Source organism: Panthera onca, chromosome D1 (genome assembly GCF_046562875.1).
Source record: "Panthera onca isolate mPanOnc1 chromosome D1, mPanOnc1 haplotype 2, whole genome shotgun sequence".
NCBI classification, from domain to species: domain Eukaryota; kingdom Metazoa; phylum Chordata; class Mammalia; order Carnivora; family Felidae; genus Panthera; species Panthera onca.
This window is the reverse complement of record NC_138348.1, coordinates 12,426,127-12,453,908: the sequence shown is the minus strand read 5'-3', so window position 1 is coordinate 12,453,908 and position 27,782 is coordinate 12,426,127. Positions and strand designations below refer to the sequence as shown.

General features: G+C 46.8%; 1 protein-coding gene and 1 long non-coding RNA gene across 4 annotated transcripts; one reads left to right on the top strand and one right to left on the bottom strand.

The window, feature by feature from the left end:
- The first annotated feature begins 1,046 nt into the window (after window positions 1-1,046).
- Window positions 1,047-27,469, top strand: OR6Q1 (olfactory receptor family 6 subfamily Q member 1). 3 transcript variants are annotated; one of them, XR_014135286.1, is made up of 2 exons: window positions 1,047-1,707; window positions 25,902-27,469. XR_014135286.1 is itself a non-coding variant. In XM_078433503.2 (2 exons), exon 2 carries the CDS (start codon window positions 8,047-8,049, stop codon window positions 9,010-9,012), a length of 966 nt encoding a protein of 321 aa, XP_078289629.2. In that variant the 5' UTR covers window positions 1,047-1,441; window positions 7,745-8,046; the 3' UTR covers window positions 9,013-10,799. The 3 variants fall into 3 exon arrangements, 2 of the variants coding, with proteins under 2 accessions (XP_078289629.2, XP_078289628.2); XM_078433503.2 differs by lacking the exon at window positions 25,902-27,469 and adding an exon at window positions 7,745-10,799 and having other exon boundaries at window positions 1,047-1,441; XM_078433502.2 differs by lacking the exon at window positions 25,902-27,469 and adding an exon at window positions 7,745-10,799.
- On the bottom strand, window positions 14,944-22,113 carry LOC132660704 (uncharacterized). Its single transcript, XR_013550226.2, has 3 exons — window positions 21,307-22,113; window positions 18,553-20,000; window positions 14,944-16,821 (listed from the first exon to the last, which is right to left on the bottom strand). It is a non-coding gene; the product is annotated as an uncharacterized LOC132660704 (long non-coding RNA).
- Window positions 27,470-27,782: the final 313 nt, after the last annotated feature.

The following is a 27,782-nucleotide window of genomic DNA, read 5'->3' as shown; positions in this document are numbered from 1 at the left end:
TTCCTAGAGCACACCGTGAAAGTTTTCAAAGAGCCTGCACATCCATTATATCACTGATATACATAATATCCCGGGAGACTGGAAGTGTAGCTATTATTCCTATTTAAAGATTAGGAGCTAGAAGCTCAGAAAGTTTGGTTCCTTCTGCTGCACTGGGCTCTCCAGCTCGCCCCAGCACAGTGCTCTCTGTTGCACGTCTGACTGCAGAGACGTCCCGTTTATTTTCTTGTGCCTCCATTTCCCGTTTGCTCCCATTATGGGGAGACTGTATGTGAGTAGCTTTGAGGAACAGGTCATGCCTACTCAGTACTGAAGCTACCAGAATAATGTGAGAAGCCCTCAGTTAATTGATCAGATTTGGTGTTAGGAATGCTAACCCCCCAGGGGAGGTGGTATAGTGGAAAGAGGGTGGGCTGTGGGGTCAGACTGGGCTGTATTTTCCTCCAGACTCTGCCACTTACTAGCTGGTTGAAGCAAGGCTCCTGGGAGTCCCGCATGTTAGATCCCTTTCTTTTCCTTCACAGCTACCTGGGGACAGAGGAAATCTAGGGCTTAGTGGAGTAGAGTTTGAAAAGAGATGATAGGGACGCCTGGGTGGCTCAGTCGGTGAAGTGTCCAGCTTTGGCTCAGGTCATGATCTCATGGAGTCCTGTGTTGGGCTCTGTGATGACAGCTCGGAGCCTGGAGCCTGCTTCGGATTCTGTGTCTCCCTCTCTCTCTGCTCCTCCCCCGCTCACCCTCTGTCTTTCTCTTTCTCTCTCTCTCTCAAAAATAAACAAACATTAAAAAGAAAAAAAAGAAAAGAGATGATATAGTACAGGTTTTCAGGAAGTTTAAAATTAAGTTCAGGAGCTAAGCGAAGGAAATTATACATGAGATCAGTTCCACTCGTTCCCCCCCCCTTCCCCGACAGGCAGGTGCGAGTGGGTTAGTCCAGATCCACAGGCCTCAGGCTTGCAGGCCTCTCCAGGCGTGGGGCTGATGGGCAGGAGGTCGCCCACGCTGGCTGGTGCTTCCTTCTGGAAGTACTGGTGGGCTTCCTTGCCTTCCTGTTGCCTTGAAACCAGTAGCTGAAGGTGGAAAGGAAGCAGCACTCTGGGTCAGCATGACGCTAGGAGCGTGTCCCCTCTTTTATGACATCACAATTTATTGCATGCAGGTACGTGCATCCTGGTGACTCTTTTTGGCAACACAGTCACGGACAAACAAAGGCACTGTCTTCAATGGGCTGCGCTTGTGCGTGTGGGGGGGTGTTAGAAACAAACAAATAAATGTCTAACGGGTGACAGCGAAGCTGTGACAAAAATGTCAAGGCAAGAAGTGAGTGGGAGAGTGATGGGGTTGCGTTTTCAGACAGGAGCTCAGAAGGGGCTAAAGTGGCCTTATGCAGAGAATTAAAGGAAGTGCAGGAGGAAGCCGCACAGGCAGGGAAACAAAGGCAGTAAGAACAAAGGCCCTGCGCGTCACTTCACGCTGTTTCCTTCCATCTTTAGACCAGCCCTGCAAACGTGCGTATCGCGTCTCCCAGGCGAAGATGTGAAAAGAGAGACTCAGCAAGAAAAAGCAACTTGCCCAAACTAGAGCTGGTCCTCGCTGGCACCGGAGTCAAACTCCGATCCTCTGATCTCAGAGGCGGTGCTGGGAACCGGGGCCGTGTGCAACGGACAGTGTGAGATGTTGCCGGAGGAGCAGAGAAGTGGGCACGCGGTGAGCGAGGGGGAAGGGGAGCCAGGAGAGCCAGGGCCGGGAGGCCAGGGGGTGGGGGTGCCCCTGGGCATCTAGGCTTTCCCATCCGCCTCATGCTCAACTAGGCGTGGTGGCTGGTTCCTGACAGTTTTGTTGGCGTGCCAGTGAGTTCCTTTTGCAGTTCCTTCACCGCAGGGGACAAGTGTCCCAGAGGTCAAGTGGACAGAAGGGACACAGGGAGAAATCCGGTCTCTCTGACCGGGCTTATCACGTAGCTGCACAAGCAAACAGCTGCAGGAGTGAAGTGTCAGTTTCCCCGCGTGAGCCCCACACTGTTGTCCCCTATTCGTCAGGGAAAATCTTAGCCAAGGAAGCACCTTCTTTTGAAGACATCAAATTGGGCCAAGTGCCTGGGCGGCCTCTCTCCACATTCAGTCGCATTCATGATCGTCCCCCGTGAGTGTCCCCTTCCCTGTCGGCTGCTTGCTCCCCGATGTTGTACTTGGCTGGTTCTCTCCACCTGGGGAGGACGCCCTGGCTTAATAGGGCCGCGGAGCCTCACTGGGTCCCTGCAGGTCCCAGAGCCTGTGGGGCGTTTCTCCAGCGGGCCTCTGAGCACAGAGAAGTTGACCTCACAGGCGGGGCGGGGGCCTGGGTGCAGGGGTGACCTTCAGTAAAAGGCAGTGGCAGAGGGAGGTAGCATGGCCTGAGCAGGGAACACTGGCTCTTGTGCCAGGCCTGCGGGTGTTTGCGCTCTGTCACCTCCTGGTTCTCCGATCCGATGCAAGTTACTTGCTGTCTCTGAGCTTGTTTTTTTCCAGTGCGTGAAACCCAGGACAGTCATACGTCTCTGAAGTCTGGGTCATGGGATCGCAGCTTTGTTGTGGGTTTGAAAGGAGATAATGACCTAAGCCCAGCAGAATGTGGCCCACGGAAGGGACTTCTAAACATCCTCTTCCTCCTCCTTGGAGGGAGGGTCCTCTCCTACCCACACAGGACCTGAACGCTCTGAGGAGGCTCAGCAATTCCTGAAACTTGCCCAGAAAGCTTGCCTTGTTTAACCCATCTCTGGGGACTCACACGATTCCGTGAGAAATCCATTCATCTGGGTTGGATCTTGCCCTCCACCTAGGTTTTTCCATGGCATTTCGGTTAGGAGTGGTGGACCTAGGCTATGAAGACACCAAGTAGTCTGACTCCTCCCCCTCCTGCCTCTGCCGGGGGCCCCACAGCCTCTTCCCAAGGACTCATCTTTCACGCTTCTCCTCCCTGGCCCACCTGCCTCTCCTCTGCTGAACCTGGTTTTGTCAGTCAAGGATTATCTTGTCTCTCAGCCTGCACACGGTGATCTGGTTGGGAAATTCTTTCTTGATCTCACCTATCCCATCTTCCTTCTGGGCCAGACGAACTGTCCCCGCTGTGTTCTCCCAGATGCATGGAAAGGGGCTCATCTTGTGGTGGTTGTTTCTTTTGGAGAGTTCTCGGACTCCCCTGAAAGACTCTGGGCTCTTCAATGGCAGGGCTCTTGAACCTTTATAGGCTTGGTGCCTAAGTGCAATGCCTGGCACGCAACAGGCTCCTGGAGGAGGGCTCGACTGGGGAAGTGGCCAGAATCTAAGTCTGGGTAAATCACATCAGTAAATTACAAATGAACGAGTTTCAAATGCTGTTGGTTTCAAAATTTGCCAAGGATTAGATAATTGGGTGGGATTCTCCCTTTTTAATGAATGAAAGGGAATGAATGTAAGTTAATAAATGAAGTAATGGGTCATCCATTCAAGTATTTTATTCATTTAAACCTCTTGAACGGTTTTCTCAGTATAACGATTCTATCCATTTGACAGCTTGAGTTAGTGTCTTGGGCCTCAAAGTATGCAACTGGGTCTTGGGCAGTAGAGAAAGAGCTGATCCCAATGATTGTGTAGTTTAGATACTAGGCTTTGGCTTGGAAATGAAGACTGGGCCCTGTTTTACTTTATTTTTAATTTTTTTGCCCTTTTTATAATGATTTTATTTATTATTTTTTAAAATATAATTTATTGTCAAATTAGCTTCCATACAACACTCAGTGCTCGTCCCAGCAAGTGCCCTCCTCAATGCCCATCACCCACTTTCCCCTCTACCCCCCCCCCACAACCCTTGGATGATATTTTTAATTTTAAGTTGATTTATTTATTTTGAGAGACACATAGACAGCACAAGTGGGTGAGGGGCAGAGAGAGAGAGAGAGAGAATCCCAAGCAGGCTCTGTACCACCAGCACAGAGCCTAAGGTGAGGCTCTGTAAAAAAAAACAATTTTTTTAAGTTTATTTATGTATTTTGAAAGAGAAAGAGAAAAGCAAGGAGGGGTAGAGAGAGAGAGAGAGAGAGGGAGAGAGAGAATCCCAAGAAGGCTCTGCACCCTCAGCGCAGAGCCTAATGCAGGGCTTGAACTCATGAACCATGAGATCATGACCTGAGCCGAATCAAGAGTTGGACAGTTAACCGACGGAGCCACCCAGACGCCTCTGCCCCATGTTACTTTATTAATTAGAGGCTAGGATACGGGATGCAATGAAGCCTATTTATAACACAACGAGTCAAGTCAGGCTCTACAGTACGTATGTGTAGTGAGTATCTTCCAGGAAGGGCATCCAGGAAGGGTAAGCACTGCCCTCAAACTGTTACATTATAAACCAGATTGCAAAGGGGAGAAATATTGAGGGATTGTGTGCTGAAATTTCCTGGAGCCAGCAGAAGCATGAAGTCTCTAGGGCTGCAATGCAGTTATATTTGGCCAGGAAGCCCATGTTTATAGACCACTTGCCGTGGGGATGTTAAAGAATGGACTTAGGAATGCAGGAATCTGAAGACTTTGACCTTTTCCTGACCATCTCTGTGTGCTTCTGTTGCCAAGAAATCATGGGTTGTTGAAGCCAGAAGGAACCTGCTTAATTCTTTTTTTAGGGGAAGGAACAAGGAAGGTTTTAGACCTTGTCAACCTAAATTCAGATCCCAGTTTAGACATTTATTTTTTTTATTTCCCACGACCCCAGGATCACCATCTGAGCTGAAATCAAGAGTTGGACGCTCAACCAACTGAGCCACTCAGGTGCCCCAAGGCATTTGTGAGCGTAGGCAAAACATGACACCTTTTCCTACAGAGGGTCCAAGTTATTGAATAATTCACCCAAGCTTCTGGAACCAAGGCACCACTATTTCAGTTATATAGTGTTGCACATCAAGCCACTCCCAAACTTAGTGGCATAAAGTAGAAATAATTTCCTATTTAGCTCAGAAATCTGCAACATGGGGAGGTCCCAGCAGGGAAGGCTGGTGTCTGCTGGGCCAGCTCAGCTGGGGGTTGAAGACCTATTTCCCGGACGGCTCAGTCACCCGGCTGGCACGTTGGGGCAGTGAGAGTTTGGCTGAGGGAGGGAGAACTTAGTCCCTTCCCACGTGGGCCTTTCTGCAGGCCGCTTGGGCTTCCTCACCCTGTGGTGACCGGGTTCCAAGAAGCAGGGCGAGGAATCGATTTCTTAAGACCCGAGCCTGGAAATTGGCATAGCATCACTTCTGTCTTGTTCTGTCGTCAAGCAATCAGCAAGACCAGGTTTAAGGGAAGCGGCCATAGATCCCACTTGTTAATGAGAAGAGCGTCAATGAATTTGGGGCCGTGATTTAAAAGGGCCGTGTGATGGAGACATTATATTCTTTCACTGAATCTAAAACAAGGTAGGGATTCATCTTAGTAGTCTTATTCTTATTCACCTCTTTTTTATTAAAAATAGTATTATTATTTTAGAAATCTTAATTTCGGTGTAGTTAGCATGCGGTGTTATATTCGTTTCAGGTGATTTCAAGTGATTCAACACTTCCATACAACACCCGGTGCTCATCATAACAAGTGCACTCCTGAATCCCCATCACCTATTTAACCCATCCCCCACCCTTCCCCACCCCTGTAGCTCCCAGTTTGTTCTGTATAGTGAAGAGTCTGTTTGTCTCTCTTTCCCCGCTTTGCTCATTTGTCTTGTTTCTTTTTTTTTTAATTTTTTTTTCAACGTTTTTTATTTATTTTTGGGACAGAGAGAGACAGAACATGAACGGGGGAAGGGGCAGAGAGAGAGGGAGACACAGAATCGGAAGCAGGCTCCAGGCTCCGAGCCATCAGCCCAGAGCCTGACGCGGGGCTTGAACTCACGGACCGTGAGATCGTGACCTGGCTGAAGTCGGACGCTTAACCGACTGCGCCACCCAGGCGCCCCTGTCTTGTGTCTTAAATTCCACATATGTATGAGATCATATGGGATTTGTCTCTCTCTGACTGACTTATTTCGCTCGGCATTATGCCCTCTAGATCCATCCATGTTGTTGCACATGGCAAGATTTCATTCTTTTTTTTTATGGTTGAATAATATTCCCTTGTCTATATCAAGACCACATCTTCTTTAACCATTCGTCTATCGATGGACACTTGAGCTGCTTCCATAGTTCGGCGATTTTAGAGTAGATGATGCCGCGGTAAACACAGAGGTGCGTGTATCCCTTCGAAGTAGTGTTTTCATATTCTTTGGGTGAATACCCAGTAGTGGAATTAGTGGATCATAGGCTAGTCCTGGTTTTAATTTTTTGAGGAATCTGCATACTGTTTTCCAGAGTGACTGCACCAGTTTGCATTCCCAACACCTGTGTTTTTTACTATTGGCTTTTAAAAAGGGAATTTCGAGTGATTTTTCCCAGGCTCACATATCTCACGTTGATGGTGGAACTTGGATTCAAACTCAGTCCTATTGATTCTGTCTCTTACTAGCTCTGTTCGCTCCCCATGCCTCGAGCCCGTGACCATCATCACCCCATGCTACACCTGCAAAACCTCCCCGCCTGGCCTTTCTGCCGTGTTCCTCTCCAAACCTGCCTCGGCACAGCACACTTGGTCCTTATGAAGGGCAGGAAGCTTACCTTGCTCCTCTGCTTAAGTTCCTCAACACTGTCTGTTGCCCCCAGACTGAACCTCAGCTCTGTCTTTTCTCTTAACTCGGCTTCTCACTCTCCGTGATGCCCTTGCCTGCTCCCCGGGCTCAAAGAGTGCCGTCTCCCTCCCATACTCTACTCCAGAAGTCTACATTTAAATTTTGCTCTGTTATGTATTGACCCAAACGTGGTGCGAAATGCTTTAGAAGGACTATCTATTTTAAAATTCCACTAGTCTGTTAAATTCTTTTGTATTGAACTTTTAAAATTTTGTAATTATTAGTATTATTATTTTAAATGTATTTATATTGAGAGAGAGGGAGAGAGAAAATCCCAAGCAGGCTCCTGGATACCAGCACAGAGCCTGATGTGGGGCTCGATCCCATGAATCATGAGATCATGGCCTGAGCCAAAACCAAGAGTTGGATACTCAACCGACTGAGCCACCCAGGCCCCTCTATGATTATTTTTTTAAAAGATTCCCTAAATTCTTTTGTATTTAAAGCCAGGTATGCTTGATCAGGAAGCCAAGCTCTTTCTTTTTTCAATGTTTATTTATTAAAAATTTTTGAATGTTTTGTTTATTTTTGAGAGAGGGGTGGGGAGGGGCAGAGAGAGAGGGAGACACAGAATCTGAAACAGGCTCCAGGCTCTGCACATAGCCCGATGCGGCGCTCAAACCCATGAACTGTGAGATTCTGATCTGAGCCAAAGTTGAATGCTTAACCGACTGAGCCACCTAGATGCCCCCCTCCCCCCACTTTTTAATGTTTATTTATTTTTGAGAGAGAGACAGCGAGTGCGGGTCAAGGGCAGAAAGAGAGAAGGAGACAGAGGATCTGAAGCAGGCTCTGTGTTGACAGCAGAAAGCCCGATGTGGGGCTTGAACTCAAGAACTGTGAGATCATGATCTGAGCCAAAGTCGGATGTGTAACCGACTGAGCTAGCCAGGCGCCCCCAAAACTAAGCTCTTAACTTCTATGGTAACCTGTACCTACTTGACGTTTCCCAAATGCACGGATTTCTCTCCGGTATCCGGGGTTTAATACTTGCTGTGCTCTCTTTACTTCTCTTTTTTCTCACTCACTTATCCTTCTCTTCCAGGTTCCAGTTGAGACAACACTTCCTCTAGGAAGCATTTGCTGATTCCTCCAGACTTGGGGGAGCTTCCCTGCTATTTCCTCCCATAACGTCTGCATCCTTATCCAGCACTTTAAATTTTGTACTGAAATTGTCTGTTTTCTGGAGCTCCTCACAGGCTATACATTCTTCGGGAGCAGGGCCAGTGTCTTGACTTTGCTTTCCTCTTCTGAAATGAAAGATGTCTCAGTGTGCCATCCTCACTGGTTCTCCTTGAGTTGTCGTTGTCCGTGAGGTTATGAACGTCCTGACTCTCACTTCCACCTATGCAGCCATATGCCCCAAACTGGACCCACGTAACACAGTTTGTCATAGTGGGCTTTGCTGGGGTGCATGAAGCACGCCCCCTCTTCTTTACACTCTTCCTCACCATGTACCTATTCACCCTGGTGGAGAACTTGGCCATCATCGTGGTGGTGGCTTTAGACCACCGGCTACGTAGACCCATGTATTTCTTCCTGACGCACTTGTCCTGCCTTGAAATCTGGTACACTTCGGTGACAGTGCCCAAGATGCTGGCTGGTTTTATTGGGGTAGGTGGGGGCAAGAACATCTCTTATGCTGGCTGCCTGTCCCAGCTCTTCATCTTTACCTTCCTGGGGGCAACGGAGTGTTTCCTACTGGCTGCCATGGCCTATGACCGCTATGTGGCCATTTGTATGCCTCTCCGATATGCGGCCTTGGTGTCGTGGGGCGCCTGCGTCCGTCTGGCCGCTGCTTGTTGGCTGGCGGGCCTCCTCACACCTGTTTTGCCTATCTACCTCATGTCCCAGCTGACGTTTTGTGGCCCCAACGTCATCGACCACTTCTTCTGTGATGCCTCACCGCTGCTAGCCTTGTCCTGCTCAGATGTCACCCTGAAGGAGACCACAGACTTCCTCGTTTCTCTGGCGGTGCTCCTGGCCTCCTCTACGGTTATTTCTGTGTCCTATGGCAACATCGTCTGGACGTTGCTGCACATCCATTCAGCTGCTGAGCGCCGGAAGGCCTTCTCCACTTGTGCAGCTCACCTGACAGTGGTGAGCCTCTTCTATGGCACCCTTTTTTTCATGTATGTCCGGACCAAAGTGGCCTCCTCCGTCAACTTCAACAAGGTGGTGTCTGTCTTCTACTCCATTGTCACGCCAATGCTCAACCCCCTCATCTATAGTCTTCGGAACAGGGAGGTGAAGGGAGCTCTGGGCCGAGCCTTGTCCCTCAGGTCTTGGAAAGGTCAGCAAGGAGGAAGGTGAAGACCTAATTTTCTTGCCTTGGCTCTTCAGAAGGAGGGTGGTGAGGACGAGGGGACAGAGCAGTGACCTGGGTGGTCATGAGTTATGGATTATGTATTAGTTAAAGTAAACGGTTAATCTGGTGTAACGAGAGACACCTAGCTATAAAGGGGCTTAAAGAAGGAAAGAGATTTGTTCTTTCCTGCAAGAGTCCAAGGTGAGTGCTTCAGGTTGGCTCTGCTCAACAGGCAACGATGGAAGTTCCCTCATTCCATAGTGTCAACATCCCTTAGGATGTTGGCAAACTAAGTGCCGTGGGCCAAATTCAACTCGACACTTGTTTTTAATGAGCTGTAAGCTAAGAATGGTTTTTAGACTTTTAAATGGTTGTAAACAAATCAAAAGTAAAATAATACTTCATGACACATAGTCATTTTATTTTTTATTTTAATTTTTAATTTGAGAGAGAGAGAGTGAGGGAGAAGCAGAGGGAGAGACAGAGACAGAGACAGAGAGAGACAATCCCATGCTCAGCACGGAGCCTGATGCATGGCTCCATCTTACAGCCATGAGATGATGACCCGAGCTGACATCAAGAGTCAGATTCTCAACTGACTCAGCTACCCAGGTGTCCCGACCCATAATCACTTAATAAAATTAAAAGTTCAGTGTCCATAAATCGAGTTTTACTAGGATACGATCACACCATATGTGTTATCTATGGCTCCATTCGTGCTACAATGACAGAGTTGAGTAGCTGAGATAGTGACCATATGCCAACCCTCAGTCTAGGGCCTTCTTGTTATCTACATGGTCAGCATGAGGTTCCAGGGAGCAAGAAGGGTGAGGATAGATCAAGGAGGAAACAAACTTCATGTCTTAAGGTTTCTCCACTAGATGTAGAAACCATCATTTCTACTCACCTCTGTTGGTGAGAAATTAGCCATAGCTCCCAGCTCTTTGCCAGGGTACTGAAAAGAGTCTGTAGCTAGGCAACCAGGTACCCAGCCCCAATTTGATTATTGTGGAGAAAAAGGAGAACAAATTTTGGCAGACGACTAGCTGTTTCCACCCACAAAGTCCCCAGAATCATAGCTGATTTTCCATGTGATCCATGTACTTAATTTCTTTGTAGCTACATTGTCTTATTTGAAATATAGGCCCATCTGACTTCTATACCAACCCGCTTCTTTGAAATATAAGAAGATGTCAGCTCGCTTGAAGTGAGGCTTAAAAGACCATTATAATTCAAGTAGTTCCCTACATGTAGATAGTTGTATCTTAAAGACATTTATAATCATCATTTGAACGTGGATTCCAGAAACTATAGTATATGGAAGGAGAAAATGCTGAGCTTGACTGGATCGGGGGAAGGACAGATTTTTTTGTGATGGTGTTTCTCAACTGGCCAAGAGCAAGCAGGTTGCATGATGGTGCCCGTAGCAACACAGTCTCTACATCCCCCACTCAACCCAGTATCTTAGCTGCTGCACTTTTTATGGTTGGCAGAAAGGGCACAAGTCATAAGTTTTGAAAAACATTTCATTTAATGAATGTTATATCAGTAATGAGCTTTATGTTCTTTTGGATGATGGCAGGATGCAAAATCAGTGCAAAGATGAGAAACTTTCAGGATCAAAAATAAGAATTCATATGAAAGAAATAGGATAGAACTTTCAGATACCTGACCTGAGTAGATTTGAACACAAAATGTATTTGACTTTTAGGTTTCTGGCTGATGGAAACAAACAAAGCATACTGGGTATATAAGAGTTCTCCAGAGAAACAACCAATAAGATCTATCATCTATCTATATCTATATCTATATCTATATCTATATCTATATCTATATCTATCTATCTATCTATCTATCATCTACCTACCTACTATAACGATATAACTATACATCTATTTAGATTGATTGAGAGATGGATATAAGAAGAGATTTATTATAGGTATTGGCTCACACAATATGGAGGCTGGGAGGTCCCATGATCTGTCATTTGATAGCGGGAGAAGCTAGAAAATCAGTGGTGTAATTCAGTCTGAGCCTGAAGGTTTGAAAACTGGAGGAGCCTATGGTGTAGGTCCTGGTTTGACACCAAAGGTCCAAGAATCAGGGGCACTAATGTCCAAGGGCAGGAGAAGATTGATGTCCCAGCGCAAGCCAAGAGAGCAAGTTCTCCCTTCTTCCCCCTTTTTGTTCATTCAGGCCCTGAATGGACTGGATGATGCCCACCTGTATTGGTGAGAGCAATCTTCTTCTTCTTCTTTTTTTAATATTTATTTAAATTCAAGTTAGTGAACATACAGTGTAGTATTGGTTTCTGGAGTAGAACCCAGTGATTCATCACTTACATATGATACCCAGTGAGAGCAATCTTCTTTATTCAGTCTGTTTATTTAAATGCTGATCTCTTCAGAAAAAAATCCTCACAGACACACCCAAAATAACATTTTAAAGACTGAACATCCCTTATCCCAGTGAAGTTGACACATAGAATTAACCATCATACCAGGTCATGACATTCTCATTTATGGTTCCAGAAAGAACTCAAATTCAAACCCAGGGAATGCTTTCTGGATTTTGACTCTAAGAACAACTCTATGGGAAGTGTCAGTAAAGGCTTACAATTCTGAGCTTGTGGAAGAAAGAATCTATATTTTTGAGATAAATTACTTAAAATGGTAAGAACTCAGAGGCATACTTTTAGAAAGGATCCTACATATGTAAAAGTGCATCCTGGTTTAATAAAACCTGATACAAGAAAATAAACTGATAATATGGTATTATGCATTCACTATACTTCAATAAAAGAAAAAACTGAAAAAAAGGCCTTTGTGAGTATGATTATTTACATTGTAAAGCAATCACTCCCTTAAAAAAAAGACCTACCTGCCAGAATCTGGAGTGCTCATGAAGTACATGATATGTGTAGGTATTGACAGCTGAAGTTTTTATTCTTAATTAATTAATTGGCTTCTGACTTTGTTTTCACATTATAATGGACACAATATTATATTAGTTTTAGGTGTCCAAAATGGTGATTCAGTATTTTGGTACATTATGAAATGGCCAACTTGATAAGTCTGGTTACTATCAGTCAATCAGTCACTAGACAAAGTTAGTACAATGTTAATAACTATATTCTTTGCAAGCTGGTGCAGCCACTCTGGAAAACAGTATGCAGGTTCCTCAAAAAACTAAAAATAGAACTACCCTATGACCCAGCAATTGCACTACTAGGCATTTATCCAAGGGATACGGGTGTGCTGTTTCGAAGGGACACATGCACCCCCATGTTTATAGCAGCACTATCCACAATAGCCGAAGTATGGAAAGAGCCCAAATGTCCATCGATGGATGAATGGATAAAGAAGATGTGGTATATATGTATATAAAATGGAGTATTACTCAGCAATCAAAAAGAATGAAACCTTGCCATTTGCAACTACGTGGATGGAACTGGAGGGTATTATGCTAAGTGAAATTACTCAGTCAGAGAAAGACAAAAATCATATGACCTCACTCATATGAGGACTTTAAGAGACAAAACAGATGAACAAAAGGGAAGGGAAACAAAAAGAATGTAAAAACAGGGAGGGGGACAAAACAGAAGAGACTCATAAATATGGAAAACAAACTGAGGGTTGCTGGAGGGGTTGTGGGAGGGGGGATGGGCTAAAAGGGTAAGGGGCACTAAGGAATCTACTCCTGAAATCATTGTTGCACTACATGCTAACTAATTTGGATGTCAATTTGAAAAAATGAAAAAAAAAAAAAAAAAAAAAAGAAAATCCCCCACAATAAAGTAACTATTATCAGAAAAAGAAATAACTATATTCCTTATGCTGTCTCTACTTTACATTCACTGACTTATTTTAAACTGGAAGTTTGTGACAGCTAGAGTTTTTATTTTTTATTTTTGTTTATTTATTTATTTTGAGAGAGACAGAGACAACACGAGTGGGGGAGGGGCAGAGAGGGAGACAGAGAATCCCAAGCAGGCTCCAAATTGTCAGTGCAGAGCCGGATGTGGGGCTGGAACCCATGAAACCGTGAGATCATGACCTGAGTTGAAATCAAGAGTCGGATGCTTAAGCAACTGAGTCACCCGGGTGCCTCCATTTTTTAATTTTTTGATTAATTTATTAATTTTTTTCATGTTTATTTATTTTGAGAGAGACAGAGAGTGAGTTCATGGGCATGCGGGTGGAGGAGGGGCAGAGAAGAGAGGGAGAGAGAGGATCCCAAGCAGCCTCCTTGCTGTCAGTACGGAGCCCAATGGAAAGCCCAGTGTAGAGCCCGAAGCTGGCTTCTATTTGCAGAGCCCAGTGTGGGGCTCAATCTCATGAACCGTGAGCTTAGGACTTGAACTGAGATCAATAGTTGGTTGCTTAGCTGACTGAGCCATCCAGGCTTCCAACAGGTAAAGTTTTTAAGGCCACTACCAACGGTAGATAATTCCGCAGTGAAGACAAATTATGAAACCATGACAGGAAACACGCGTACCCTTGTAAATGGGGAATTTCTGAGAATATAATTTCTTCTTTGGGGGTATATTTGTTCGTTGAGTGAAACATAGGCAGGTGAAGTGCTAACAGTATATAGACATTACTTCACCAGAATCCAGAGAATGTCACAATGAATAATTAGCAATAAGACTTACTAACACAGAATTCCGTAAGGAGCACTGCTCCTCTTGTTTTGTCCATTCTGGGTACCAGGATATTGACTGAATTGTTAGTTAGGGACTATTTGGGAGCCATCCAGGAGAAGGTCCTTTGACTTAGGACTTGGTATGAATGACTGGATCTACATACTGAAGTCAGAACTCTACAGTTTGCTGTGTACCATTATGTAACCATTGTCGTAGACTTTGATGTGGGTCTGTGTACCTAAGGCCCTTCTGGAGCCCCTCCTATGATTCCATATTCTTTTTATCCTTTGCACCTACGCTGGGATTCCAATACCTTTTTCAGGGGTCTTAGTCTTTGGTTGGTCTCTCACTTTTCAATTTTCACATGTGAAGTCCTTAGCAACTGATTTCTTTTTTTTCTTAAAGTTTATTTACTTTGAGAGAGAGAGAAAGCAGGGGAGGGGCAGAGAGAGAGAGAGAGAGAGAGTGAGTGAATCCCAAGCAAGTTCTGGGCTGACACCACAGAGTCCATCACGGGGCTCATACTCATGAACCATGTGATCATGACCTAAGCCAAAGCCAAAAGTTGGACGCTTAACGGACTGAGCTACCCAGGTGTCCCCTTAGCAACTGATCTCTAAGCTATGTTTGTCAAAAGCTGTGGAATGCTACGGCTTTCTGTTTCTCTAAATTGAGTCTTCTCTATCTATATCCTTGTTTTCATTGGTGGCTTCACTGTCACTGGCCTAAATATTATTTTCGGCCAGCCATGGCAAGATAGAAGCATTTTATTTTATTTATTCTAATTTTTTAAATTATTATTATAGTTGAGGCTCCACACCTAAAGCGGGGCTTGAACTCACAACCCTGGGGTCAAGAGTCGGATGCTTTACCTACTAAGTAAGCCAGCCGCCCCAAGACAGGAGCATTTGAAACCCCTTTTTGCAGGAACTTAAAATGGATCTCATCGCCAAGAAAACGTGGATGCATCCAGACCTTGAGACAGTGTGTGTAGCACCATTCAGCTCTGTCCCTTCCTATAGAGCATTCCAGGAGCACTAAAAGTTAGTTAACCGATGCCCAATACTTTGTCAGCTTTGTGAACGTCCTCAGACTCTCTTGCAAGTGGAAGAGCTTTATTTAGAGCAGACTTTGCTCTGGTGGTTGCTCAGCTGGGTCTGTGACAGTCACCTGTCTCCGCCTACCCAAAGATTAAGCAAGCTGACCAGAGGAGGTACGAGGTGTTTAATTCTTGTAGAACAGTTTCACAACAGATATGTTTAGTTTACTCTGATCAGGTTAGGCCGGAAACGTTACACCGTAAGCTTTGCAAGGGCTATATTTTAGCCTTCCTGGAGGTCCCCCTTCAGGACATAGCTTGGAGCAAGGGTCTCATAAAAGCTTTAGTTATTTAGCAAAGAGTCAAGACATCCAGGCGTGCCACTACGTATAATTTTATTGAGCTATCTAACAGATACTTGTTTAGTTCTTACTATGTGCCAGGTACTGTTCTAAGTGCTTTATACATAGTAATTCATTTACTCCTCGCTGATAACCCCACAGAATTGGTGCTGTTATCTTCCTTTGCACATAAGGAAACTGAGGTACCGAGAAGTAATGTAACTTGACCAAAGTCACACAGCTGAGTAAATGGAGAACCAGGACTTTAAACTTACTCATCTAACATCTGCACAACGATGCCCTGGGTACCTGGGTCTCTTCTTGTGAAAGGACAGGGTGGATGAATGATTTTAAATACCTACCTTTGAGTGTTAAATATGTGCTGGGCATTCCTATACATTTTCTCACTTCATCATATCAGCCCAGAGAGGGAGGCTTAGTCTCATTTTACATCAGTGGAATCGGAGTCTCGGAGAGGTTAAGCCACATCCCAAGGTTCACACAGGTACAACATGGAGAAGCTAGGAGGATTTGAGCCAGGGTTCTTTGACTCTATTGAGCCACTCTCCTCTGCAAGATCTCTACCAATGCTATCTTTGCATGCATTGACTTATTCATTCACCAAACAGCTATGTCTCCTCTCCATACCACACATCGGCTGGTTGCTGAGTGGCCACGGGATGAATTACACTAGATGCTTCCATTCAGGACAACATTACTGCAAACACGTCTCATGTTCCTCTGACAGAATGAAATACAATATAGAAGCCACTAAGCGACAAGGAGGGGTCTGGACCAGGGTGACAGGGAATGTTTTCCTGGGGGCCAGTCCAAAGAGGGCATCCCTGGGAACACAGCACTCCCCATGGTCCACTTTTGACCTTCCCATCTGAGATGACACCTGCCAAGCATTTTCTCTTTTGGGTTCTTCTCAGGATGGAGAAGGATGACGTAGCATTTGGGAAAGAAGAGGCATGACACGAGACCTGCTGCTGATGCTAAGATGGCAAAGACCTCCACGGCCACCGTGTCTTTGCCTTGGGTGCTCATGTGGGCAGGGATGAAGGACACCCAGACACAGGAGCACACGCACATGCTGAGAGTGAAACGCTTTGCTTCGTTGAAGGGGTCAGGTAGCCGGCAGGTGCGGAAGGTCACCAGCAAGCTGAGCAATCCTAGCAAACCCAAGTAACCCAGCATGGCATAGAACAGTTCCAAGGAGCCCTCATCACACTTTACCATCATCGTGGTCCCAGGCTCCGTAGAGCTCACAGGCCGTGGGGGCCATCGGATCACCCAGAGTGCACACAAGTTTGTCTGGACCAGGGAACAGACAATGGGGATGGTGCTAGGGAGAAGTGGCCACGCCACCCTCCCAATCTGGGTATCTGGCCAGGTGGTTGGAAGGCTGCCAGGACCACGACGGGCTTGGCCAGTACAGTGGACACACAGGTTGTGAAGGTGACCCCAAAAGCTGCCTGGCGCACAGCACACGTGAAGGGCCCTCGGCGCCCAATGAACAGGAAGGGGCCGAGGAAACAGCGGACCAAGGAGGACAACAAAAGATAGCTGAGCTGGTGGTTACTGGCTTGGATGATGGGGGTGTGGTGGTGCCAGATGAAGATGCCTAAGATGGCCAGGGCAAGGAGGAAGAGCAGGGCTGTGCAGACAGCCAACACTGCACCGAGGGGCTCATGGTAAGAGACGAAGTCAAGCATTTTGGGGATGCACCAGCTCTTCTCCATATCAGGCCACTCGTCCTCAGGGTGCCTTTCACATGCAGCATCATCTGAAGGGAGAAAGAGAAACTGGGTCAGAGAACATAATGGGGAAGCTTCTGGAAACTTTCCCGTGGTCAAACAATTATATGGCCACTGATGGCTTTTCCGGTAGGTCCTGCATATTTCAGTCTTGTTACGGTGGACCTTCCAGGCTGCTGATGTCCTCAGATTGAAGGCCGAAGACACAGATGGTAGAAATCCTGATAGCAGCTGTTCATCATGCATCAAACTATAGTGAAATAACATTGACACAATAACCTATGGAAGCTCTAACTCCTATCTGGGCTTCATCCCTTTGAATCGAACCGCCGTTGTGCTCGTGTCAGAATTACTAGTGACGGCTAAACTTATTCATGCACTTATTCATTCAGTAGCCCATTTAATTTAAGGAATTTCAATGGGTTGCTTACTATGTACACAGACTCTTTCTATCTCTTCCTCTTTTTTAATGGAGGCACCTATGTCTAAATCACTCCTTTGATAGAAATGATCAGAACTTTGCTTTCCATAGTGATTTTAAGGATAGGTTTTGTGACTGGAGCTCTGGAGCGGTCAAAGGATCTCATTTAACCCCTTTCTTTGACTGGGTAACGTCTTCATGTTCCAGATGCTTGATTCTATGCTCTAATCTGCAAGTTCAAGGCTGACTTCTTATTTACCATTTCTGTCATCCTCTCTTTAGCATCTGGTGTCTCTTTCTCAGCTTCATTCAGCAGTGCCTTTCTCTTTAAACAGGCAAAAAGTATCCTCAAAGTCCCTGCCTTTCCCACGCTAAAAATTTCTGGTGTGACAGAAGGCCTTCCCCATCCTGTGGCTTCAACGATTTCCTGGATTCTGAGCCTGTTCCTCCCGTATTCTCTCTCAGTATGTGGGTTGCTTATCAATCTCCCCAAACACACTGAAATGCACTGCTTCTCCACTTAAGTAATTCTGTGTCTCCCAGTTCTTGCAGAGTAGGGTCCACGATCCTGAGTCTGGCAGGGAAGGGCCTCTGTTATCCAGCCCCCTGCATCCTGCATCTCTCATCAGGGACTATGCTCAAGTCACTCTCTGCTCCTTATTGCTCTCCTGTCTTGAACCTTTGCTAATGTGTTCCTTGGCCTGGACTATCCTTGTCATGTTTCGTTGCCTCAGCAATCCCACTTGTTGCTCAAGTGAAAAGTCCTCCTACAGACCCTTTGTTAGAATTAATTGTTCCTCTGCAGTCTCATGGTTTGATGTTTGAACTTTTATTAAGGCAATGGATTTCACTTTATAGTCTAGTTCCTTTACCGTGTCAGGTCTGGGGACACAAGGATCACCTCCTTGAAGAGATCATAAGCTCTGTGGGTCTAGGGGCTGTGCTTCATTTGTTGTTATCACCCTTGCACCCAATACAGTGGCTGCATACAGTAGGTGCCAGTTAATATCTGCTGAATGAACGGCATCTTAGCAAAATGCAGATTAGGTCAATAGAGGGATTTTTTTCCCCAATATTTACAGAATGGCTACGATGTGTCAGACGTGAAACTAGGTACAGAATTTGGACAAACTCATCGTTGTTGAAAGAACTAATAGCCTTAGATGCCTTTAATGTAGCAAGTGGGAAGGGCATCTTGACAAAATCTTTTTGATTTCCTCTTGCCTGGGTTTTTCTTTCCCAGTAAAGGAGTCTTCCCATCATGTGACTATCAGGTCTTGTCTGAAGTCTACCCTGGCTGCAGGCTGGACCCTCTGTATAAGGGCAACCTCTTTCTTACCCGGTGTTATGGTCATCTCTCCTTTGGGGCAGGCAATGCAACTGTAGCAGCAGTTTGACTTCTCAGATATGATTGACTTCCTGGTTCCCATAGGACATTTTTCATTGCAGATTGAGGTAGGGACCTATTCACGAGAGGAGAGACAGTGCTGGGGAGACTTCATGGGGGACTGAGCAGCATCTGTGAATTCAGGTCTTGGAAGAATTACCAGCAACATTCTACCCTACTAGGTCCCTTCCTCTCTTTGCTCCTCCCTCTCTTTCCTTTACCTCCTTCTCCTTTCCTTTCCTCTTCACCTTCTCTTCCTTTCCTGCTCAGGTAGTTACCAATGTGTTCCATGTATCAGGTACTGTGCAGGATATTAGGGAAATAATAGGTAACAATGAACTCTTAGAAGAGAAGAAGAAAGGAACAGAGATGAACTACAAGTACAGCCTGGATCAGTTAACAAAATAGCAATAACCACATACCTATCAATAATTACTTTAAATGTAAATGCACCAAATTCTCCTATCAAAGGATAGAGACTTGAAACTATAAGACTGAAGGAAAAAATAGTGAGTAATCTGATAAACATTGGCCTAAGCAATGTTTTCCTAGATATTTTTCCTCAGGTACAGGAAATAAAAGCAAAAATGAAGGATTGGAACCACACCAAAATAAAATGCTTTTGCTCAGGAAGCCATCAACAAAACAAAAAGGCAACCTATCCAATTAGAGAAAATGTTTGTAAATGATACATCTGATAAAGGGTTAATATCTAAAATAGAGAAAAAAACTTACACAAGCCAATGCTGAAAAACAAACAATTCAGTTGCAAAACGGACAGAGGACCTGAACAGACATTTTTCCAAAGAAGAGATACAGATGGCCAATAGACACAAGAGAAGATGTGTCTTCTCTTATTAGGCAACATCGCCAGTCATCAGGGAAATGCAGATCAAATTGAATTAAATTGGAAGTTATAGGTACTCTACTTTCCCATTTTCTCATTAATTGCCGTTGCCTTTAGCAAGCTCCTTTGGGGAGCCATGGGGTGGTTTGGGAAGGTTTTGTTTGCTGAACAGTCTCTGAGTTGTGTAAGTCAATGGTCCACCCTCCCACCCTCCCCTTCCGTTGACCAAGTGATTTAAGTCGGTTCAACATAACAAATACTGCCAGGCGCTTGGAGCTGTGAGGTGCTGTGTGGGTGTGGTCCTTAAGTGGGTCTTAGCTCTTATCTTTAGGAGTCCTTCTGCCCACATAATGGCTCTGTCATTTATCTGCAGCTCTTTTCCAGGAAGTGCTCTGAAGGCAAAATGTCCAACAATGGCTGTCTGTCCTCTCTGGTCTGGGAGGAAAGAGATGTTTTTAATGCCAAACATTGTCAGCATCTCCCCATCTTTGGTGAAGAAAACCTCTTCGTGGGTTCTGGGGGTGAAGCCAATCTTCCGGGTTTAATGGAGCACCTGAGGCAGGGACAGAAAGTGCAAGGAAAGAAACTGGTTAGGCACAGAACAGGCCCCATCACTGGACTGTTCTCCCCCAGCCGTGCTAACCAGCGCATGGAGGAAGGCACCTCATCTTTGCACATTATGGAAAAAGAGCTCTGCTTTCTTATCCGTCAAGTCTGCCTTCATCTGCAGTGAGTAGGGGAATGGAAGTCAAGTTAATGGACATCTGGAAGTCTCAGGTGTTGCCTAAGACACCTCACACACAGGCTGGTCTTATGAATGTGGGTTCCTCCACGTCTTCATAACATCGCCCCCTTCATACATGTTACTTAGCATCCTTCCTTGTGCCAGATACGATTGGTGATCAGGAAACAGAGACACTCAGAAGGCAAGCACACATTTTGCACATTTCTGTATCCCATGTTGCTCCAAGGTGCATGAACGTGCTTGGTAGATACTTGTGTCACACACACACACACACACACACACACACACACACACACACACTTGTTGAATTAGGCCACTAGAACCCAGTAAGACCACAGGAGGGAGTTTTAGCAACTACCTTGGCTAGGTGCAACGCTGGGGCTTGGATATTGAGAGATTCCAGGAATTCTACCGCTTACTGAGGCTGCAGGGAGCATGGCCCAGTGCCCAGCCTCTGGAGCCAGGTTGCCTGGTGTGCCCTTGGATATGTTATTCCGCCTCTCCATTTTCTTGTCATGCCAAGGGGGCCTACCTCATAGAGTCGTGCTGAAGGTGAGAACTCATTAATACATATAAAGCTCTTGCCACATTACTTGGCACAGAAAACCCTTGAAAAGTGTTAAATATTATTACTCTTCTGGCCTTTAAAAACCTCACACTATACAGTCCCGATGGAATCACCTAAAACCCATCTTAAAGAAGCTGTGCCTTGTTTGAAAGCATTCTTTTAGCGTTAGGAGGATTTTCCTTCCGCTCTGACTTTTGTTTCTATGATTTTGCTTTCATGTGTGTACCGGTGTGCTGCTGAGTATACGACAGCTGGCTTTCTGGGGGAAAAGCCAGGGCTTTTTGGGGTTTGCTGCTTTCCACGGTGAGCGAGCACTCGTGCGATTCCTGAAAGTTTTACAAACAAGGGATTCTCATTGCTGTGGGAGCCAATCCTCTCTTCTAGCTGTAGACCCCTGACATCTTTAATAATAAGGGATCTGAGCCCAGACACTCTGGCTCTAAATGCACTGCTCCTTTTGTTAGACCTTGCTTCCTCTGTGCTAGCCTGCGCCTCAGGGCCAGCTGGGAAGGACAGGGGTTGGATTACGGCGTCTGGGCTGCTCACCTGCCAAGGCCGGCCACTGCCAGCGTCAGCACAGGCGCCTCCAGGGAAAGGCCCCTCTCCTGGGGAGCAGGTGGTCGGGTTCTGACAGGCGGCCAGCAGGGCTCTGGCTGCCGGGTAGGCTTGGTGAGTGGCCATCAGGTCATGCGGTCTGAAGGCAGACAGGTGGACAGCTGTCAGGTTCTCACGCCCTGTGCAATTCGGAGCCTGATGAGCCCCTTCCCTGGCGCCGGCGGTGGCAGCCCCTGACCCGTATCACCTGCATCCCTGCAGCTCCCAGAGCTTCCCCACCAGGCCGTTGCCCGCGTGCATGGCTGGGCGCCGCGCCAGCAGGAAGTCCTCAAAGCCAGGCACGAATCCCGAGTGGATGGCCAGGCTCAAGCTGCCGCTCAGCAAGGTGTGCGCTCGGGGGCGCAGCACCGATGGGTTGGAGGAGAGAGAGATGGACAAGACCCACGTCCTCCCCGTCACATTCTTCTCCCAAAGGGCCCCCGCCAGCAGGCTGAAGTGGAAGTGGTAACAGGCACAGACGCAGCGGGGCTGGAGGCGACCGCGCTGGTGGGGCTGTGGATGCCGCGGTCCTGGCCGCGGATCCCCTGGGAGAAGGCCCCGCAGCCGCCCGTGCGCCTCGGCTCCTCCCGCAGCCGCAGGCCCGCCGCTCGCAGTCGCCACTGTCATTGCCCACACTCAGGTCCAGTTAAAGAGACTTGAGCGCTTGGCGGGGACCCAGGGCTGGTGGGCGCTGCTGGGCGCTGTGCAGAGGAAGGATGGGAACCCCGACCAAGCGGAGAAGAGGGGGGTGCTGAGATCCACGGCTCATCTGGGGGATGAAGCGGGGCTGCAGCCCCGGATGGGGACACCTCACCATCCCCTGCTTGGGGTCCACCTGCCCCCAGGTGCTCTCACCTGCAGCCCTGGACCCACCCTCACTGCTCCCCTCTCTGCCTTCGATTATTACAAACAGTTGTGTGTGTGTGTGTGTGTGTGTGTGTGTGTGTGTGTGTTTTAATTTATTTAACTTGCAAAATCTGTGCATGATTACCATTTACAACCTGATGAGTTTGGAGCTAAGTACACATGTCTGAAACCATGAGCACCACCTATCCCATAAACCTATTCACCAGTCCAAAGTTCCTCCCGCTTCTTCCTTATTATATTGGTCTGGTTTTGTGTGATAAGAGCACTTAGCACACTATTTATCCTCTTGGCTGATTTTTAAGGATACAGTACAATATTGTGAACTCCAGGCACTCTGTGGTACAGGACATCTCTAGAACTTAGCTCGTATAACTGAAACTTTGTGTCCTTTGACTACTATCTCCCTGTTTTCTCTCTTCCCAGGCCTGAACCACTACTCTATTTATCTGCTTCTGGAAATTTGACTACACATAAAACGGGGGGTGGGGGGGGGAGGTGAACTCACCACCCAGAGATAAAGACCTGAGTTGAGATCAAGAGTCGGAGGCTTAACTTACTGAGCTACCCAGGTGTCCCTTGACTGTTTTCATTCATCACATAAGTAGTAGGAAGTCCCATTAATCCTTCTGTGTCTGTCTTTTGTTTTTATTTATTTTTATTTATAAAAAAACATTAAAAAATTTTAAGTTTATTTATTTTGAGGGTGGGGTGCAGAGAGAGAGGGAGAGAGAGAATCCCAAGCAGGCTCTGCACTGTCAGTGAGAAGCCCAATGCAGGGCTTGAACCCACAAACTGTAAGACCATGACCTGAGCCGGAACCAAGAGTCGAACGCTTAACCGGCTGAACCACCCAGGAGCCCCTGTCTTTTATTTTTAGATATTATCTCAGCATGTCTCATCATGCTGCATCCAGGTCTCTCCAAAGCCTATATGCTCAGGCCTGGGAAGCCAGTTCACCATAAGAAAGACAGCACTGGAAGGGGAGGGCCGCCTGGGTGGCTCAATTGGTTGAGCGTCTGACTTCGGTTCAGGTCATGATCTTGCGGTTCCTGAGTCGGAGCCCCACATGGGGCTCTCTGCTTCTCAGCTGTCAGCCTGTCAGTGTGGAGCCTATTTAGGATCCTGTGTCCCCCCTCTCTGTCCCTCCCCTGCTTGCGCTCTCCCCAAAATAAGTAAATATTAAAAAAAAGGGCAGCAATGGACTAAAGAACATATTGTAGGAGGCCAGTGGGAGAAGCAGAGGAATAAGGTGTTTTCATGCACTGTATAATTCTTGACATTGCTTGAGAAATAAAGGTTCAAGTGAGTTAAAAAGTTGAATAATCATGAGAAAAATAGAAAGAAGCTACACAACTTCCAGAGCACTAGAAGAAAAAGAAAAGTTCAAAAAAATCAGGAAATTTCAAGAAAGGACAAGACAAAAAAGCATAATGAATAGAAAACTATCATAACAGAAGTGAATGAGAGCATAGAAATGCCTTCTAGCTAACTAAATAAAAAGATTTTCTGTCATTTCTAGTATTATGTCTTTAACCTTTTTTATGGAAAGTTATGACAAAGCCAAGGAAACAGAAAATCACATAAGAGGGCAGAATAACATCACACACACCGGCCATCAGAGCAAATGTAAAAGGTTCAGTGACTCCAGTTTAGAAAAGTGTAGTGTGTTTTTCATTTGGCGTCTAGACAAACTCTATAGCCTCCTACTCCTTGTTACAAAAGCAATTTATTTTTATGCCTTTGTAAGAATTTTCGCATAAATAAAAAAACTAGAAAAAGCAATCCTCAAGCAGCTAAGTGTCCTGATTGTTGACTGAGAGGCCAAGGTCACCCTCACCGAACGTTTCCATCTGGAACCTTGAGGCTACATTGTTCTGCCCCGACTCCTCCTGCAGCCGACCCTTCGAGAGCCAGTCGGTGCTCTCGTGTTACAGCTCTCTGGGCTCATGCTTGTCTTCTTGTCCACAGGGTGAGTGCGTCCAAGGTCAGAGCCATGGCCTCATATGTGCCTCATGGTACGTGCAGTTATGGCACAGAGCTGTATGCCATGAGTAGTGTGCTCAATAAAAATTTGGAAATAAGGACCAGTCCTACAATAGGCAGCGTTTGTGCTTAGGCGAGGTTCTCTCCTCCTTGCTTCTGTACCTGTTTTTACTCCTGGAGTCTGGTTGCCTGGCTTTGAACCCCTAACTACTACTTAGTAGCTGTGAGAATTGGGGCAAGTGACATTTCCTCTTTGAGTCTCAATTTCATAATCTGTAAAATGGAAATAATAATACCTACCTTCCAAAGTTGTGAGGATTAAATGAGATAATGAAAATAATGATAATAATACTAATAATAGGAAATACTGATATATAACTTACTCTAAGTCAGGCATTTTCCTGAGTGTTTTACCTGTATTGACTCATTTAATTCTCCTAAATATTTGATACATGTAAAGTATCTAAAAAGCAGTTTCCACTAAGGAATTATTCAAGAAAGGATAGATACAGCTATTATTAAGTCATATATGATTATTAGGTCATCATTAGCCAATGATGCATGCAGAAGAAAGCATGTGACAAACTCATTTATACTAGGGTGTGAATGGTTGACAATAGCCATCCATCACTGAAGAACAGCTACTGAGGGTTAAGTGTCTGCATCTCACTGGATGATTTTTCATTTGGGGCATTTGAGGTCTCAGGGAAATCCAGGAGAGAAGATATTTAATATTTCTTGCGGTGTCTTTTGAAGCTCACAAGTAATAGTCATGTAACTTATTTCCAGGCCTGGTGAGGAAAAATAAGGATTTTGCAACTGGAAAACGATTTGATTTGATAAACATTGCTTCCTTGCCTAACAGATTTGGTACACACAAAAGATCAAATAAAAGTCAGGTCCAGGCAGATGCTTCATAGAAACATCATGAAATCCTGCAGTATGGTCGGTCACATGTCCAACTTTCCAGCTTTCTGAGAAGGGTGGGGAGGAGGAATGAGGTCATCCTGGCCTGGGCTATAAATCTTGAGTGCGATGATCAGCCCTCGGATCATGGGCTGTTAGAGCACATGTGTCCCAGGTTATTTAACTAACCAACCAAAAATTACAGGGGTTTGGCCCAAGGTTGGCAAAGTTTTATTCTATCACAAAAGTTTGTTGGAAAAAATAAAACCTACAATAGCCAACACGTGGAAACAACCTAGATGTCCATCGACGGATGAATGACTAAAGGAGCTGTGGTGTGTATATATAATGGAATATCATTCGGCCATAAAAAAGGAGGAAATCCTGCCATTGAGACCACATGGATGGGCCTCGAGGGCATTATGCAAAGTGAAATAAGCCAGACACAAAGACACATACTGTATGATCTCACTTCTCTGTGGAATCGAAAACAAATAAAAGACAAACCCTAACAAACTCACGGAAGAGAGATCAGATTTGAGGTTGGAGGGGAGGGGGAATTGCAGGGGAGGTGTCAAAAGGTAGAAACTTCCAGTTCCAAGGCATGCATATACAGCGTGATGACCGTGGCTCACACCGCTCTAAGGCACGTGGGAAACTTGTCAAGACACTGAATCCTGAGAATTCTAATTACGAGGAAAAAAGTGTTTTTTGCTTCTTTTGCTTTCTTTCTTCATCGTATTTATAGGAGTCGCTGGGTGCTAACTGAACTTCTTGTCATCGTTTCGCAGTGTGAGTAAGTCAAACGATCATCCTGTACACCTTGAACTTACACGGTGATGTATGCCAATTATGTCTCCATAAGACTGAAAAAAGGAAAAAGGCAACCACTGATTGAAGAGGGCTGGCAACCTCACGCTGATACGTAGTGACCGTACCTTTTCTTTGTCGTGTTGTTGCAAACCAGAGAAAGCATCGCGACGGATCAGCACCCGTTTGCGGACAAGCCCTAGGGACCCACCCACCTACTCCACTACCAGAAACTCCATTTTGTGGAAGAAGAATCCAGGCCCAGGGTCACAGACTGTGATGTCTCTACCCAGTTGCAGCTTTGTTCTGGGGCACCCAGCCAGAGCTTGCTACCGGTTTCCTCTCTAGATGCATCCGCACCTGAGGGGCTCTGCAGGACAGCAGCTCAGCCGTGGGCTCCGACTCTGGGCAGGTCACATCGCCTACCACCCCCAGGAGCAGCGGCTGGGGGCCACAGCGCAAGTTGGGCGTGGGGCGGGGCTGGTTGGAAAGCAGGGCCAGGGTGCTCCCCAGCGCCAGAGACCCCGAGATACGGGAATCATGGATCTGCAGTCCCATGGTGATGTCGGGCAGGAAGGCTGGGTCTCCTTTCGCCTCGGACACAGCAAAGAGAAGGCCCAGGACATTCAGGAAAAAGCGGATACTGAACCTTTGAGAGAGTAAAGTGCGGGGGGCAGTTAGCATTGGTCAGGGGTGTTCTGCTGAGCCACACAAAACAGCCACGGAGACTGTCTGTTTGGAAGGAGCGAGGGCAAGATGGGAAGTGGGATTGAATTTCCACGCTTGCTGGAAGGAGGAAGCCTTGGGGGTTTGGGGATCTTAAGCAAGACAGACATACACAAGTAGACAGACAGGCAAAAATGCAGACAGGCACTCAGGTGCGGGAAAGACAGGGAGACAGACGTGAAGGGACTGGCGGCCGTGTACACAGGCACACAGATGGACAAACACCTGCAGAGACAAACGGCCACAGACACAGCAGAGAGCCCTGAGTAAGCGCGTGAACAGCTACCCTGCCTCTGATGGAGACCTAGGCAGGGAGAAGACAGACAGATGTGGGGTGGGGTGACATTGTTCTGGCTGCACACTTCCTGGGCATCTTTCTGGGGCGACCCCACAGATTGCAGGTTGAAATGTGGCGAGAAACCGGGGTGGCCTTGGGAACAGTTCAGACGTCTGTGGAAGCCAGGCTGGCGGAGCCCCCTGCGGACAGGCATGGGCCTGGGGCTGCCTTCCCTCTGGCCCCACGAACGGCCCCTCCGTGCCTCTTCCCAGGGCTCTGTTGCTGTGACTCTGAAGCCATTCCCAGGCCGCCTGCTGTGGAGCTCTTCTCTCCCTCAGATCCAAGGAATACTAGCGTGGTGCAGAGAGAGAAGGGGACTTGCCTTGGGTGGTTCGGTGACTCAGGGAGGGCTGGGAGTAGAACCCAGTCTGACACCCAGGTGCTTAGAGCCAAGGGCTGTCCCTGCCAGGGGCCTGGGAGGGTGGATGGCAGATCTAGGGCTCCCCAGCTGCCTCCAGTGATCAGAAGGCACCCCTGTCCCCCTCTTTCCCTTCCCAGGTGGCCATCCTGTCTAGGGATAAGGCCTGGACCCACCGTTGGCACAGTGGCTGCTCCGGAGGCTTCTGGAACCTTACTCATGGCTGTCCAGCACTGTGTGTAAGGGCTTCACGGCCCCGATGAGCACGTCTCCTTTGGTGGAGAAGACGCCTGAGATCCCTGGACATTGGCAGGTAGCCAGGGGCCCGGACAGTGTTGCCCCCCAGGCCCTGCCAAGAGCAGGGCCACCAGGACGACTGGACAGGCCATGTTGGCTGTCCTTTCTTGTGGGCGTGTGGCTGGGGGGCCCCTGGTGTCAGAC

What these genes read in the sequence shown, in the direction of transcription:
- OR6Q1 (XM_078433503.2), top strand. Translation starts at nt 8,047, where the DNA reads ATGCAGCCATATGCCCCAAACTGGACCCACGTAACACAGTTTGTCATA.